General features: G+C 45.3%; 1 protein-coding gene across 1 annotated transcript; it reads left to right on the top strand.

Annotated features, from left to right (window-relative positions):
* Positions 1-2,080: 2,080 nt before the first annotated feature.
* On the top strand, positions 2,081-14,415 carry CDO1 (cysteine dioxygenase type 1). The gene is made up of 5 exons (XM_080803659.1): positions 2,081-2,479; positions 5,695-5,772; positions 7,420-7,574; positions 12,465-12,634; positions 13,641-14,415. The coding sequence occupies exons 1-5, from the start codon at positions 2,310-2,312 to the stop codon at positions 13,668-13,670; spliced, it is 603 nt and encodes a 200-aa protein (XP_080659785.1). The 5' UTR covers positions 2,081-2,309; the 3' UTR covers positions 13,671-14,415.
* The last annotated feature ends 1,990 nt before the right edge of the window (positions 14,416-16,405 follow it).

The raw sequence follows: 16,405 nt of genomic DNA, 5'->3' as shown, positions 1-16,405 counted from the left end.
GAAGAAGCTTAATCAAAAGAATGGATTGGGTAAACACAAGATAGTTGCTACTTCCATTTTGCTGAAAGATCTATTTGTTTAAAAAAAGTAAATAATGGCAAAAGGTGGAGAACTTTGAATGCCAGACTGACAAACCTGTGTATTAGAAATAAGTTACTGAAAATATCAGGCTAGGAAATGACATCGTGAGCTGTTGCCTTAGGATAAGAATCTAAATGGCTGTGAATAAAGAATTTACCCCAATGGCAGAGGGAGAGGAGGGGAGTTTGCAGGAACCAAGGAATGTTGTTTAGGAGGTCTGCAACAATATAGCCACCATAGGCGCTGAAGCATGTGTAGTAACAATAGGAATAGAAAGGCAGGAAATCATAAAAGATACGGAGGTATAAAATGTGGCATTTGGTAGAAGGGTTTGAGAATGAAGCAAGGAAAGGGGCTGACGGTGATGGATGTGGTTTTTGAGCCTAGGTAGCCTCACTGCAGAAGAAATAGAATCTTCAGGAGTTAAAAAGCATGGCTTGAAAGGAGTTTCAAATATGTTGTATTTCAGGTGCCAAACTATGTTAAATAGAACTAGTCTCAGTATATCATCCACATAGAAACAACCAATGAAATTGTGTTTGTGGGAAGATGTAGAGAAGAGAGGCAATGAATATGAATGCGTGAATACGGCTATATTAGGTAAGATTCTTGAATTTTTTGAGGGTCAAGAAGAAGAGCCAGTGAAAGCAGATTAGGATAGCTAAAACGAAGTAATTAAGAGACTCAACAGAAAACACAACAAAAAAAATTCGAGTAAACAATAAAAAGCATGTACAAAGTACTCTGCCCCAGAGTACATGAAATTAACCACCTCTCAGCAACCTGTATCACAAAAAATTGGCTTCTGAGGTGCTTTCCACTTCTTTCTGAACAATGGTGATCCAACCGTCATTTTTACTCCCTAACAATATTGTTAATATTTACAGTGTAAACAGTTTAAACACTGATGTTTAAAATATAACTTTAGGGCACTTACTACATGGCACAAGTAAATTTAAATATAGAGACACACATACAGTGAAGCAAAATGGGGGTAGGGGGGCAGGGAAAGACCAGTCTTGCAGAAATTTAGGCCTTAAATCCGAATTATTCCCTGGGTCCGTTTGTAATGAGAAGGAATGAATCTGTCCCTCACACTTATTTTCATTCACACTCAAGTCGTGTCGTTCCGAAAGCGGGCTGAGCGCCCTGCACAGCACAGAAACACGTTTCCCTCAACAGTAGGCTCGTTCAAGTGCACGCTTCGATTTGATTTTAGTAGTCCAGTTAGAACCTTTAAATTAACTGCTTTAGGCGCCATCCATGATCCATCCGGTCTTTGCACCGAAGAGATTTTAAAGGAATTGTTTGATTTTAAAATCGAAGAGGGGTCCCTGGCCTTCCGTCGTCTCCCTAGACTTGCTCAAGACCCAAGTGTCCTTTGTGAACATACATTTTCGGTACAATACATTTAGGTTTGGGGTTTTTTTCCCCCCAAGAAAGACTTCCACTTCTTTTTGTTTTGCTTTTCCACCCAGCCTGGAGCATGTTATGGAGACTTTTCAGTCGACGACACAGTAGCTCTCCAGCCAGGGAGTGGACTCCGTCGTCAACCTTCGCAAGCAACTCACGATTCCTCAGCTCTATTTGGAAGGTTGGGTCGCCTTCCCCCCTCGTCAGCGTCCCCCCAGCCCCCCAGCCTTCCCCCGACCCCCTTCGGTCTTCGTCCTCGCGTCGAGAACCGCGGCGGCGTCGGGGGGCGGGGGGCGCGGGCGGAGAGGGCCGGGATGGGCGGACACAACGAGCCGCGCCGAGGTGGGCGGGGGACCGCGCGCAGCCCACCGAGCAGGAGGGGACGCTGAGCCAGGGCCCCCCGGGAGCGCCGCGGTGCCGCGGGCGGGGGGGTTCGGGGCGGCGCGCGTGGACCTTGTCCGCACCCTCCCGCCGCCCCCGCCACGGTCCCCGGGTCGCTCCCCGCCTCTCCCCACCCTCCGAGGGCCGTTGGTACAGTCCCGCCGACTCCGAGAGCTTAAAAAGGGCCGGGGCCGCCGAACCCAGCAGATTCGGTCCTGGTTTGGGCGCACGGCGTGTTGCTTTGCTAGCTCGGATCCTCTTCCCTGCTGGGGGGTCGGGGAGCTGTTTAGTCTCGGACACTCGGTTTGGGGGTTGTGTGTGTGTGCGTGCAGCTGTCCAGCCCGCAGCTAAGCTCCCTCGCCCCCAGCTCCCCTGCGCTCAGCGCCCGCACCGCAGCCTGCAGAGAGCAGCGCGCGCCGCCAGCGCCGCGAGGGATGGAGCAGACCGAGGTGCTCAAGCCGCGGAGCCTGGAGGATCTGACCCGCCTCCTGCACCAGCTCTTCGCGGGCGAGGAGGTCAACGTGGAGGAGGTGCAGGCCGTCATGGAAGCCTACGAGAGCGACCCGGCCGAGTGGGCAGCGTACGCCAAGTTCGACCAGTACAGGTGGGCGCGCCCTAACCTTGGCCGCGGGAGCTGGGGCGCGGGTGTCCGAAGCCCGGCGGCGCGGGCTGCGAGTCGGAGCAGGAACGGGCAGTGGGGGAGGAGGGGGCCGCCCTGCGTCCGCCGCCAGCCCGCCTCGCCCGCATCCCAGTGCTGCGCCTTCTCGCCCTCCAGCCGCGGGGCTGCCCGGATGCGGAGGCCACCGCACGGCTGCAGACTGTTTTGTTCTCTTCTCGCCGGTCCACCTGGACGCTTCCGAACCTCCACTCGGGAGCTGTGCTCTTCGTCCCGCTGGGGCGCCTGCCCCAGGCGCCGCGGTGCAGGGAAACCCCGGAGGCCCCCAGCGCCCAGGCTGTACGCGGCCCGCCGCCCCTGGGGGACAGATGGAGCGTACTCCCCGGAGAGAACTCCATCAGCCATCCCGAGAAAGGGGGTGAGGGTGGAGGACACAGTCCCCCGAGCCAGTTCTCCATCAGCTGGCCTCCCGCAGCGGGGCACCTGCCAGCAGGCGTTCTTGCCACTAGAAAAGAGCGTCGTGGGGTTGTGTGCTGCTGTTTTTCAGCTCCTGCTGCCCCTCCCAAGCCCATTTAACTTGCCGGACTGTGGGGTTATTTTCAACCCACTATCAGGGTTGCGAATGCAAGGACTGCTTCCCTTTGAGCCCCAAGCAATATGCGCTCTCCTGTCCTTAGTTCTGAGGCTCTGGAGTGTAAATTGTAAAGACCCCGGCTTCCCACTTGTGCTAGAGAGCTGGTCCTTTGCAGCTCTGGCTTGGTGATATAAATAAAAATGAATCTCTACCAATCCTCCAGCGCCAGAAATAAAACCTGATCCCATTCCCCACCCCCCACCCCCCGCCCCGAGTGGTGAGGGTTTCTTTCCCAAGGGCTGCTAGCGATTCAGCCTTTGTGGTTGGTTGGGCTGAGGCTGGGCAGAGGAAAATACCTGAAAGATAAGAATCAACCGAGATTATTTTCCTTGGGAGCAGTTCCTTTTAGTTACCTTACCTAAACATAGGTAGTATGTTTGTAGGCAGCGGCTGTTTTTTCTGCACTTAAGGATTTGAAATAAAGCGAAGCTTGCTTAAGATCGCATTTTGCCCTTGGAAGTGGCTCCAGGAAATTCCTTTGGTTCCTATCTTTCTGTGGCTGCCAATAAGGCTACAAGAGTGCACTTTCTCATTTTGCCGGGAGCTCTAAATGAGGTCTAACTCTGGCACAGGTCCCCTTCCAGTCACTTTCCTGGTGTATTAACTCATTTATCATGACAGCTCTGTGAGATAGGTACAATTCGTATCCCTGTTTTACAGATGGGGAAGGTAGGCAATAAAAAGGTTGGAGCACCTGCACTGGGTCAGACTTCGATCAGGTAGCTCCGAGATTCAAATTAGCATCATTATTCCGAGCCCTCACTCTAAAGGACCGCTAACCTTTCCGAAGATCCCTGGTGTCATGGTAGTTTGCTCTAAGTCTAGATACTGACCAAGTGAAATTCACCAACAGCAGTAGGCTCGGGCTCTTAATCTTTGGAACAAGGGCATTTCCAGGGGCTTTGAATTCCTCTTGACTACCAGGCTCAGGATCAGCTGAAATGCACACATTCGTGTTGATCTATTGCACAGGTATCCAGAGGTGCAACTAAGGAAGATGATGCAGCCCTGGGTGGGCACTTGGGGCAGCGTGGAGGGAGAGATGTAGGAGAGTGCAAATCACTTTGGTAGAATTTTTTTTGCACAGAATAGATGTCCCAGCACTGCGAAGGATTCTGATCTCTGACCTTGGGAAAACCAGTGCAGAAAAACCAAGACAGGGGACAACACCTGGGTGGCTCAGTTGGTTAAGCCGCTGCCTTTGGCTCGAGTTGTGATCCAGGGGTCCTGGGATCGAGTCCTACATGGGGTTCCTTGCTCAGTGGGGAGCCTGCTTCTGTCTCTGCCTCTGCCTGCCTCTCTGCCTGCTTGTGCGAGCTTGCTTGCGCTCGCTCTCTCTTCTCTCTCTCTCTGACAAGTAAATAAATACAGTCTTGAAAGAAAGAAAGAAAGAAAAAAAGAAAGAAAGAAAAGAAAGAGAAAGAAAAACCAAGACGGAATATGTTCTAGTGTGAGGCAGATGGCGAATTCTCTGGAAAGAGCCCCAAAGAGGCAACGGCGGAGGTGACCCCAAGACTGGTAGAGGGAGAATGAGTATCCTGACACCAAAGCGGAGTTTATTGGGAATCAGAGGCAGTGTGCACAGCCCCTTGCTAGGTCATCAAGGGCTACCCAATAAGGATGACTGACATCTAAAAAGCATTTAACTAATCCACTCTCCGTTGCTGACCCTGCTTGGCCAGCACCTGGCCTCCTGCTTGGGGAGGAAAGGGGAGGAACGGGCATTCGGGATATACATGAACAGATGATCCTGTGATCAAACACTCCCCCAACTATGGGATAAAGATTCCTTGTCTTAAAAAATCTAAGTGAATGTCATAATTATCAGACTTTGCTAATTAGTTGGTGTGGATGGTACCTCTTTAGCCAAGAGAAACTTTAGAATTGGTTTGTTTGTTTTGTTTTTCTGATGGTGTGCTTGTGGTTGTTTACATCTGGGATTTTTTTGTGGCCAATTACTGGTTTCTCCTGGAAGAGGTTTCAGTGTTACTTATTTCCTTGCGGAATTTCATTTGTTGTGTACTTAAGTCAATCCCCACCCTATTTGTGGAGGAATTTTCATTATGAGTGCTTTTGAATGTGGTTTGTGTCTGGGCTAGGACAGAGACTAAGGAGAATTCTAGAAACAGCTATTTAATGAAACCTTGTTTCTAACATTCTGGTTTAGCTACAGGGAGGGGGAAAAAAAGACAATAGCAACATTCTTGCCTAGTAAATGCACCTTGTAAATACCTCTTTAAGAAACTTACTGTTTTTATCAGTTTGAGGCTGTCAGGAGGAAAATTAAGGAATTTGCTTTTTTTTTTTCCTGTTAACCTTTTTGGTGCGATTAATTAAAACAGAACAGTTACAAACATGGTAATACAAACTACAAAAATGTCCAAAGTGAGCTGTGGAAAAATGACTTGTTTTCATTTGCCCTGTATTTTTCTAATGGTAGAACCACATTTACAAGTCGTGTAGAGGTAGAAGTGTTAACTTGTCAGTGAGCCATACTTTGTGACGTACTTCTTTTTCCCAGTGCACATTTCATCGACTAGATTCAAACTTCTGAATACCTTCCTTTCAGGTATACTCGAAATCTTGTGGATGAAGGAAATGGAAAATTCAATCTAATGATTCTATGCTGGGGTGAAGGACATGGCAGGTAATACAGTTACTCATTTGCAAATCCTTAGTAGATCATCTGTTCCAGCCCAAGAAAAGGACAGTGCCAGAATGGCCACAAGTTTGGGAGCATTAACAAATCTCACCTTACAGTTGTTTCTCCAAAATGTCCCAACAAAAATTCTCCTGGGAATTAACAGAAGGGGTTTAGGCATATACCACGTATATCAAAACCAGCCCCCCAAATGAGTAGTAAATCAAAGGAGGTAAGTAACCAGTTTAACTTAATATCTCTCTCTGTGTCTTCTGTGGAGTAAAATGTATATGGAATTTTGCTGAAACTTGACCTTGGTGGTGCTTTGAAGTCCATAAACGGTTGCGGGACCAAAGACCCAGTGTCCACATTTGGACCTAGAAAAGCAATTCACAAATTCAGAAAATCTCTTGCTACTTTAAGTTAATTGTTTACTGTCTTTGCCCTTTTTCATCCTTTTTAGTTTTTTTATGTAGAGGGCTAGGCAGCTTTGAGAATGGTAAAAACAATACTTGCAGACCCGTTTTTGATGGGAGAGAGGAGACCTGCAGTGATGAGATTTGGGCGGAGTTAGGTCTATAGAGGACTTTACTCATAGGGAATGGCCTTGTTTGCGTTCATTCTCTCCATATTTTTTGAAAGCAGATTATGTCGAGAGTAGGACTAGGCTTGGGCGCCTGGGTGGCTCACTTGGTTAAGCGACTTCCTTCCGCTCAGGTCATGATCCCAGACTCTCCCAGATGGAGTCCCGCATTGGGCTCCCAGCTCCATGGGGAGTCTGCTTCTCCCTCTGACCTTCTCCCCTCTCATGCTCTCTCTCACTCTCTTTCTCTCTCAAGTAAATAAATAAAATCTTCAAAAAAAAAAAAAAAGAAAGAGGACTAGCCTCTATGGATTTAGGAGATGAGTTCTTATGGTTTTATGCATTCAACATAGAAGATAAAAGCTAATAACATATAACATATTGGTTCATACCTTTTATTACTCTAAGGTTATGTGAATAAATGCTTCCTGCAGATGCAGGGTACTTTCTTTCTCCCTCCATTGTTGGGAATTAATCACAGGTGGCTCTGAATCTACAAAATATTGGCATGATTGCAGTGAAACCTCTGGGTGTTAATACACATACACATGCCTTTTGTCCCCCAAAGGGAGGAGATAATAGAAAAGGCCTGGGGATGGGGGGGGGGCAAAAAAACACTCTATGTTAAGTGATCTTACCAGTATGATGCAATTATGAGAGATGATTATCTTTATCCTTTCTCCAATTTCTCTGAAGTTTCATAATTGAGTTGTGGCTCAGCTTAATTGAGTTCTTGAAAGCTACGTCTTGGCAGAAGATAAAAGGTGGCAGGTTTTATGTTTCTGTTATCAAAGTATTACAAACCCGCTTTTTAAAAATAGACTGTTCTGTACTTCGGTTATGCATCCAAATTGCCCTGCATATATGCACTGATATGGAAGACCTAGTATGTTACATGTTGCCCTGAACGCTGTTAATTACAAATTGATGGTATTTGCAAAGCCAGCTGAAATGGTCTGTGACCTGCGCTCTTGACCGTATGCTGCAGCGGTAAGCTATGGGCAGAGTGTTATGTGGCCCTGGGGGCTGGACTATCCACTGAGTTCCATTGTTTTCTTGTCTATGTGTAGCAGTATCCATGATCACACTGACTCCCACTGCTTTCTGAAGATGCTACAGGGAAACCTGAAGGAGACCTTATTTGCCTGGCCTGACAAAAAATCCAACGAGATGATCAAGAAGTCTGAAAGAATCTTGAGAGAAAACCAGTGTGCCTACATCAATGGTAACAATCGATTACCTTTTTCAAAGGGCAAGGGGGAACTCCTTCAACTCCCTTCTGAAACACTGCAGAATTGGGTTCATGGAGTCATGGTTCCAGATTCTTAGAAAATGATCTAAAAGCAGTAGGTTGGTTGTTTTTTTTTTAAGATTTTATTTATTTATTAGGCAGAGAGGCAGGCAGAGAGAGGCGGGGAAGCAGGCTCCCCACTGAGCAGAGAGCCCAACTCAGGGCTCGATCCCAGGACCCTGGGATCATGATCATGACCTGAGCTAAAGGCAGAGGCTTTAACCCACTGAGCTACCCAGGTGCCCCAGCAGTAGATTTTGTTTGTTTGTTTGTTTGTTTGTTTGTTTTTTAAAGCTTTGCATCTGAGTTAGGATCACTTACTCAAAGTACAAGCCGGAGCCCGTAGATTGGAGCCCGCTGACAAGTTGTTTCCTGCCAAGTCTGAGGACAGTTAGCATTGAATATGAATGTACAAAAGTAGATTCTTCTTCTTTTTATTTTTTAAGATTTTATGGGGCTTGAACCCACAACCCCAAGGTCAAGAGTGTCATGCTCTACCAACTAAGCCAGCCAGGCACCCAAAAAGGTGATTCTTAGGGAGTGAGGCCAGGTTGGAAATATTAGTCTCTGTGTTAGAAGATGTAAGGAAATGTTCTGGAAATGATTAGGAATGCTGGCTCATCCCTGTTTTTGTAATATGCATACAGCATACCCTAAAAGCATGTTCTCAAGGGAATCTTTACAGAGCACATTATTTAGTAGTGATTTATAGATCTCCTACCAAGAATTCATTCTTCCTCCTAAATGCCATCTGGGAGAGCCAGATGCTTTTCAGAAGAGGCTGTGATTAATATCTGTATTTCTAAAGGGGATAGTAACTTTCCACAAAGCCTGCTAAAAATGACTGGAGATCATTTTTGATTCCCGTTTATGGATGAGATTGCCAACATATAGGAACAATAAATAACTTGTCTGAGATCAGTCAGCTTTTATGTGCCGGGCAGCATTTGAACTCAAGCCATTTGATTCCCAAGCCCATACTCTTAATTGGAATGCCATCCCACTGATGTAAAACAAAATACCATAAAGACTTTTTTCCTGGCCACGCAACTTTCCTCTTAAATCTTAAAGTCCCGTATTAGTTGTGATACTTGGCCTCAATTTATTCATTAGTTTAAGAATGTAAGCCACTGGGGCGCCTGCATGGCTCGGTCAGTTTTGTGTCTGCCTTCAGCTCAGGTCATGACCTCAGGGTCCTGGGATTGAGCCCCACGTCGGGATCTCTGCTCAGTGTGGAGCCTGCTTTTCCATCTCCCTCCCTGCTTCCCCTGCTTGTGCGTGCACACTCTCTCTTTCTCTGTCAAACGAATAAATCTTAAGAAAAGAAAAGAATGTAAGCCAATTACAAAGGTCAGATAGTATGGGAAGTTTTCTCCCCCATTCACAAAACACAAAGGTGTCCATTTCCTATGTGGCAGGAAGCTTTTATTTGAGGGTTGCTGTATATATTAGGCACACCAAATTTCCTAGAAAGATTTTGTTGCCCAATAAGGCCAGAAAGGCTTTCAGCTAGAGTCCTAGAGTCTTTATGAAACTAGATTAGGTCTTAAAGAGGAGGTAAGCTTTTTTCAAGGGTCTTCAGTACAAAACCTGCAGGAGCCAAGCAGGTGCAATACAGGCCAGGAGTAAGGCTGTGGGGTACTGGTGTGTGCAGGCCACACTGTCCAAGGCGGTTAGTGACGGCCACTTAGTCCCAGCCACACGGTTCAAATTCTTTTCTACCAAAGTGGGAAATTCTGATTTCTATGGGAAATTTTGCCAATCGGTAAAATATGGGGGGTGGGGATAAACTAAATATTTTTCTAGACTAATAGCCCATAAGATCAAAAGCCTCAAAGTTCAGCCTTTGATTTTTTTACAGATGCAGGAGGAGTACAGATGGGTACTGATGCTGGGAATGATGTTTCAAGTACAGGGAAGAACGTGCGGGAAGGGAAGGCACAGTCTTTGCAAAGAATGAAAAGTTCTGGAATGTTCTCACTAGAGAGAAGAAGGGAGAATGGGCTTGGACAGGAGTGGGAAGAGAGTAGAGTGAGATCAGGGCCTGGGCCTCCAAAACCAGCTGAAAGTAAGAGCTGGCTTAAGGCCGTAGAATTTTATTGGGAATATCTTGATGGATTCCATAGTGGTGTGCAGCATAGGGTGGAGGAAAAGGGAAATTGGGGCGAGGAAATCAAATTAAATAATGTAAAGGCAAATGGTAGACATGCCTGGACCAAATTGGCATCCACAGATCATCTCCAAGAAATGTCCAAGGTTTTTGTGAGAGATGGTACACCATAGGCGTAAAGGAAAGGAGGCAAACAAAGATGGACGGATGTGTGACTGGATGGATGGGTGGATGGATGGATGGATGCTGGGATTATTAACCGTAGGTATCAGGCAGGAGTTTCAGGGGCTTCTCTAAAGGATGGTGGCTGTGTGGGGTCTATGCCTGCAGGATTGTGCAGCTTGCAGTTGGAGAAACAAACAGTTTATATAAGGGCGGCCATCTCTTCAGAATGTGGAACCTAGGTTCAGAATTGTGCCTAAGCCAGTCTGTTATGAGCAGTAAGCTATAGAACCAAAGAGTCTGCCTTTGAGAATTAACGTCCCATTTGGGGAAATGAGGAAAACATCTAAAGATCCCAGAAGTTGTGAGTGGTTGGAAGGTGGTCTAACTATAGCTGGGATAGAACTTCAATCTTCGCCTTCTAGGCTTTGCTGTTGTCTTACGCCAGCTCACGGAGCCAGATCATGAAACATAAATCAGAATTTGGTGCCTCCCTTGACTACACCAATTAACACAATTCCTTCCTTGATTATTCCTCAAACTGTCTCCTAACTAGAAATTTTTTCTCAACATATTTTTGAGTATTTGGTCTTCCCTCCTTCCCCTCCCCGCCCCTTCCTTCCTCTCCTCCAGGGCCCTTAGCTTGAGTGTGAATTGGTCAGTCTCTCACCCAGGGCTCACCTGCCGTTCCTGAGGTCCCCTCCCATTGTGCAGGCTTTCCCTTCGTTCCCTCCCATTGCTGATCCCCATTTTTTCCTGATCTCTTGTCTGCTTCATTCTTGGTTCTTGCTCTTATTTTGGTGAAGGATATCTTCATTAGCTCTATGAGAAAGGGTTCATGGAAAGTACGTTTTTGAGACCTCGTGTATCTAAAAATGTCTATTCCATCCCCATAACATGGTCTACAAGTTAGCTGGGTGTGGAATTAGGACCTCGGATCTTCTCTCAGGGCTATGAAGCTAATCCCTTGACTTTTCATTTCCAGTCTTCTTTTTGAAAGCCTGGTGCCATTCTGTTCCTTGATTCTTTCTGTGAAATTTTGTTTTCTTTCTAGAAACTTTGGAATGTTACCTTTTGGTATCTTTTCCTATCCCCAGTGTTACAGTCCTCTCTCTTGATTCATGACTTTCATTCATTGTGTTGGGTAGTCTGTGGGTCCTTTCATTCTGGAAATCTGCATCCTTCTATTCAAGAAAATATTCTCAAGTTATTTCTTTGGGGTTTTGTGGGGTTTGGGGGTTTTGGTTCTGTTCCTGAACCTCTCATTGCTCAGATAGGAAACCTCCTGAACTAGTCGTCTGATTTTTTTTTTTTCTTTCCTGTTTTCTGTTTTTGTCCCTTTGTTCTCGGAGTCTTTTCCAGCTTCCTCGGTTTTTCTTTAAGCCTTTCTATTCAGGTTTTTATTTCTCAGATATTCCTTTCTATTTTCTGAAAGCTCCTTTAACAAGGAGCCTGTTTTCTCATCTCTTCTGTGAGGATATTAATCATAAAGTTGCTTTTTTTTTAAGTCTTCTCCCGAGCAGTGTCTGATTCAGGGGTCTGTATTTTGAGGGGGCGTGGTGCTCTAGCCCCTGTCTTTACTACTAGAGGCCCTGCTCAGTTGTCTGGTGGCCTTGGCTGTATGCTAATACTTGAAAACTCAGGACAAAAAAAAAAAAGTTAACATGGGTGGTGTGTGTCAGCTAGACTCCCTCTAGGATAATCTGGCAGACCTTTCTCCTTGAGGAACAACCGATGGAGACATCTTGAAAAGCTTTGTCCTGGAGCCGATCAGATTCCCTGAGAAGGTGCTTCCCATCTCCTGTCTGGTAGGGGGCAGGGAGGAATCCTGTCTGGCAGCATTCTGGCAGCTAAGTGGGGAAGAAAGCAGGGATCTTAACCATTCAGTAGGTAAATGATCACCTGTTAAAGTCACTTGTTTTTTACCTGGTGTCTGCCGGTCCTGAGTTCATGTATTAGACTCTTTCTAGAGTATAGATCTCGGACTTATACTCGAGGGAAATGAGGGAAAGAAATAGTAAAAGGGATTTGAGTTTTGAACCAGTTCTGGATAATCCTTGAACCACTTCCTGGATTTTTCACCCCATCTTCATCCCCGTTTCCAGAAGCACCTGTGTTGCCAATCCCTGAGCTGTTGTACACAGATAAAGATGTGATATCAAGATAGCGGTCAGGTTAATTTTTGGCTCTTCCCATGGACAGCTCAGGATTAGCTTTCTGTCCTTGCCAAGCGATTCATCTACTTTCAGGCTCTTAAACTTTTATTGATGTTGGCTCTTTCCCCATTGGTGGTGGTGGTGGTGGTGGTGGTGTTTTGGTCTTGGTGGACTGATGCCCTTTGAAAATTGTTCTAATACAATTGTAGGGGGGTTTCTTTCAAGAGAGAGTAGAGGGCACAGTGCTTACGGTCTTTAATTGGAAAGTCCCTTTGAAGTAACTGCTGTCTGTAGCAGATTGATTTATGCTCTCAGGTGGTTAACAAAAAACTTTTATCGGCACCTGTCAGTCGTCTAAGCTCCTTCATCCGCTTCTCCTTTTGGGGTCTTGTGTAGATTCCATTGGCTTACATCGAGTCGAGAACATTAGCCACACGGAACCTGCCGTGAGCCTTCACTTGTACAGTCCACCGTTCGATACGTGCCATGCCTTTGATCAAAGAACAGGACATAAAAATAAAGTCACCATGACATTCCACAGCAAATTTGGAATCAGGACTCCATTTGTAAGTAGAAGTTCTTTCTCCTAGGATTAAGTGCTTTGTGGGTCGGTGACATGACACTGTACACATTGCTTTATTTTGTTCCAGATACTATTCGAATGTCTCGTGGTTAAGTATTGTTAAAATGAAGAGTGGGATGAATCTTAACGTGGGGGAGGGGGCCCTCGTATCCTAATTCTTTTTCTTTAACTTGGGAGAGGATATTTTCCATTTATATATTCTTTATTTTTTTTCCATTTATATATTCTTTAACAACGTAAATTCGATGCAAAGAGTTATGCATGGAGGAACTTAAAAATGTATGCTCATTCCTGAAGAAAATGTTTCCTCATTTCTTAAGAGAAATAAGAATAAAAACTATTATTTGATGTTAACAGCTCCTGCTGTGACTTAATGATCACGGGCTTGCCTGTGAACTAGGACAACACAAATCACTCCCATAGTTAACTTTCCCAAAGTCAGGGCCCTATTCTGATGATACAGACACACACCTGTTTTGATTGCCAAGTTGCTTTTTCTTGGAGTAGTGATACTGTGTAGACCACAAATCAGTGAGAGGAGACTCTGGTAATTTGTTCCCCACATGTTTCCTCTTAAAAATAATCAGGCAAAAAAAAAAAAAAAAAAATCAGGCAACCAACAGTGGTCTGGTATGGCCAGTCTTCGCCCACTGCCGAAATACTTCGGCCATTCAGGGGAACAGTTTCAAATTCATAATGAGACTGTCCAGAAATAGACAATGCTTGAAAACCGATACTGGAAACGATCCTAAACAAATCTTAAAGTACTGCCTCGAAGGGAAGCGAGAGCAGAATTTTCTCAGGTGATTGCCCAGCCTCATTGTCTGCATTCCGATCTCTCAGAGATAGTCTTATCACAGGAACAAAACACCAGGGCTTCCCTGTCAAAGCCAGGTTTTCATATACCTCTAGAAAAGCAAGGACTCCTTAGGAAAGGGCTGAAAGTTCTCATGTAAAGATTCTGACGCAACTTTCTTTGTCTCTTGCAGACAGCTTCGGGATCCCTGGAGAACAACTAAGGAGTACCACAATCCTCTAAGGTTTAAGCTTAAGGTCTGCTAAAAGTTTTACCCTGGACAGGAACGCCTCCAGCAGCTGCTGTCCAGTAATACACTTTACGAAGCCAATACTTAGATCTCCTGCAAGGCAGATGCTAATTGTCAAGCACTGAGCGAGCAGATAGTGCCCCAAGCTACTGCAGAAGAAAAACCCCATTAAATACAAAACAGGCTCGTAATTTTAAAGGCCAGTGCAAGTGCTCTCCTGGTTTTATCCTCTGAATTCAGTGGAACCATATGGGGGAGGGATGTCAATGACTATCATCAATTCAATGAAGGTTTTTACAGCTTTTGGAAACCCTTTGGTCTCTGAATTGTAATTAGCAATAAATAAAAACCAGAAACCACAGACATCAGATGCTTGCCTTGTTCCTTGGAGGACTAAATGTAGGCGTCTTTTGTATTCTTTGTGTGTTCTTAGTATTTGCAGAGAATTTTTTGAATCTATGGATTTTATTTTTTCATTCTTACTTGACAAATTCCTGTCCACTAAGTAGCAGGATATAGTAGACAGAGAAACTCAAGGCACTTTGCCATTTAGTAATGAAAGGGAGGCCAGAAGATTTTAGGAAAGTCCCCGTGCCCCTAAACCCAGGCCAAACCAAAAACACAGATTCATGTCTAATGTGTCCAGTGGTCCTAGTCAAAGACTTTGTACTGCCACTAACATTGCCAAATAATTTTAATAAAACTGGATTTGAATACAGTTCCAAGTTGTCTTTCTGTTTAACATGATCGGAATTTCATTTAATTCATACTTTCTTAGACTTTGGTGGGGTGTCAACACTGCAAAAGATACTTTTATGAGGTAAGGTGGTGAGAGAGCCAAAAAAAAAAAAAAAGCATTCAACACAGCTTACCTTTTCATGCTTCACATATGTTCACTAAATGCCCAGGGGGTATGAAGCCAAGGGGCTCTGGCCTCCGTGTGATTGACCAACGTGAGCAGTTTGGCCTGAAAATTAGGCGTGGGTCTGTCTGTGTTTCAATGGGAATTGGTTCCCAACCTAAAAAGAGATTTCATAGAACAACGTGTAGATTTCTAGCTTCTTGGAAATTTGAAGTCGCTGCATTGCATCTTCATTGGTGTCCGTGAGCTGGGCTCAGATCTGCCCCTTCCAGTAGGGCCACCTCCCATCTGGCCCAGCTTGCTGGTTTCCCCTGTGATGTTACCTGCGAAGACGGCTTACGTGTATTTGAGTTTGCTGCTGCTACTTCAGGCAGTCATTTTAGGAGTACCTGTCATAGTCTTGGAATTGATGATCTCCAGAAACTCACGCAGAAAGTCAAGTCCTTTGAAGATGGTTCCATATAGGTCATTGCATTGTTGCTGACGCCATCTTGTAGAATTATTCATATCTTTATTACATCTTTGAGGAGGATGTTAACCATTTATTGAGTGCTTACTCCATTGTTCTAAGTTGTTTGGAGGCACTAGCTTCTGGAAAATTACCTCGTGAATTAGGCCACATGTTGGTTTTCTACTGCTGCTTTAACGCCATTTTCCCACAGACTTAGTGGCTTAAAGCAACACAGATTTGTTTTTCTAGAGCTCCATGGGTCGGAAGTCTTGCTTCAGTAGCATTAAAATCAAGATGTCGGCAGGCCTGCGTTTCCTTTCTGTCACTTCTTTGTCCTGTTTTATTGGGTGTTCTTCCCTAGCTTCTGGAGACTGCCTGCATTCCTGGCTCAGGACCCCCGTGTCCATCTTCAAGCCAGTGATGGCGGGCTGAGTCCTGTATGTCTGCACTCCAACTTGTTCTTTGCTTTTCTTTGCTTCTTGGAAGGATTCAAGCAACTGGAAATCATCTCTGTCTTTACGCTATACCCTTCCATCTGTAAAGTCTCTTGGCATGTGAGATCATACATCCGTAGGTTCTGGGGGCCAGGATGCGGATGTCTGTGGGGGTCATTCTACGAGTCTGCCCTCTTGCTCCCAGAGAGCCAGGTCCATTCTGTGTGCAAAGTAGATTGACCACATCCCAGGGTCAACTGAAAGTTCAATATTTTGCCCAAATTTCATCCTTTAGGTATGCGTAAGGCTCTATTATAACCCATCTGGAACACCAATTGGTCCCCATATTTAGAACTGTTAAGCATGGTTTAGAAACATCAAATTTGGGGGCACCTGGGTGGCTCAGTGGGTTGGGCCTCTGCTTTTGGCTCAGGTCATGATCTCAAGGTTCTGGGATCGAGCCCCACATCAGGCTCTCTGCTCAGAGGGGAACCTGCTTCCCCCTCTCTCTGCCTGCCTCTCTGCCTACTTGTGATTTCTGTCAAATAAATAAATAAAAACTTAAAAAAAAATTAAAAAAAAAAAAAAGAAACTTACCAAATTTATCTGACCAAGATACGAACCTAGGATTTGACCCCAAGCAACTTCCTTTAGAACTCATTCTCTTTATTCTTAGGTCTTCCCAGATAAGAGCAATCTGGACCACATCCAATTTCTGTATTTCCTACTGTATTATAAAAGAAAAAAGATGGTAAATGTTTTATATATATGGTATAAGTGTTTAATAGATAGTACTTTTAACACATAGTGTGCGGCAAATCATGGCCAAATCTCAATTTGAGGATCCTTACGAAGCTGAGCCTCCGTCAAAAAGGCCACTCTCGTGTTTGGCCATCCTGGGCGTCCTGCCCACCCTTCTCTCTGAGACTGGCCCTGTTGTCTGTCACCCACGACCATTCAG

Source organism: Martes martes (assembly GCF_963455335.1).
Source record: "Martes martes genome assembly, chromosome: 5".
Taxonomy (NCBI): domain Eukaryota; kingdom Metazoa; phylum Chordata; class Mammalia; order Carnivora; family Mustelidae; genus Martes; species Martes martes.
Note: the sequence above shows the minus strand (reverse complement) of the source record. Positions and strands in the feature narration are given on the sequence as shown.

What these genes read in the sequence shown, in the direction of transcription:
- CDO1 (XM_080803659.1), top strand. Translation starts at nt 2,310, where the DNA reads ATGGAGCAGACCGAGGTGCTCAAGCCGCGGAGCCTGGAGGATCTGACC. An exon ending in GCCAAGTTCGACCAGTACAG is followed by an intron (nt 2,480 to 5,694) that starts GTGGGCGCGCCC and finishes CCTTCCTTTCAG; the next exon opens with GTATACTCGAAATCTTGTGG. An exon ending in TTGGAATCAGGACTCCATTT is followed by an intron (nt 12,635 to 13,640) that starts GTAAGTAGAAGT and finishes TGTCTCTTGCAG; the next exon opens with ACAGCTTCGGGATCCCTGGA.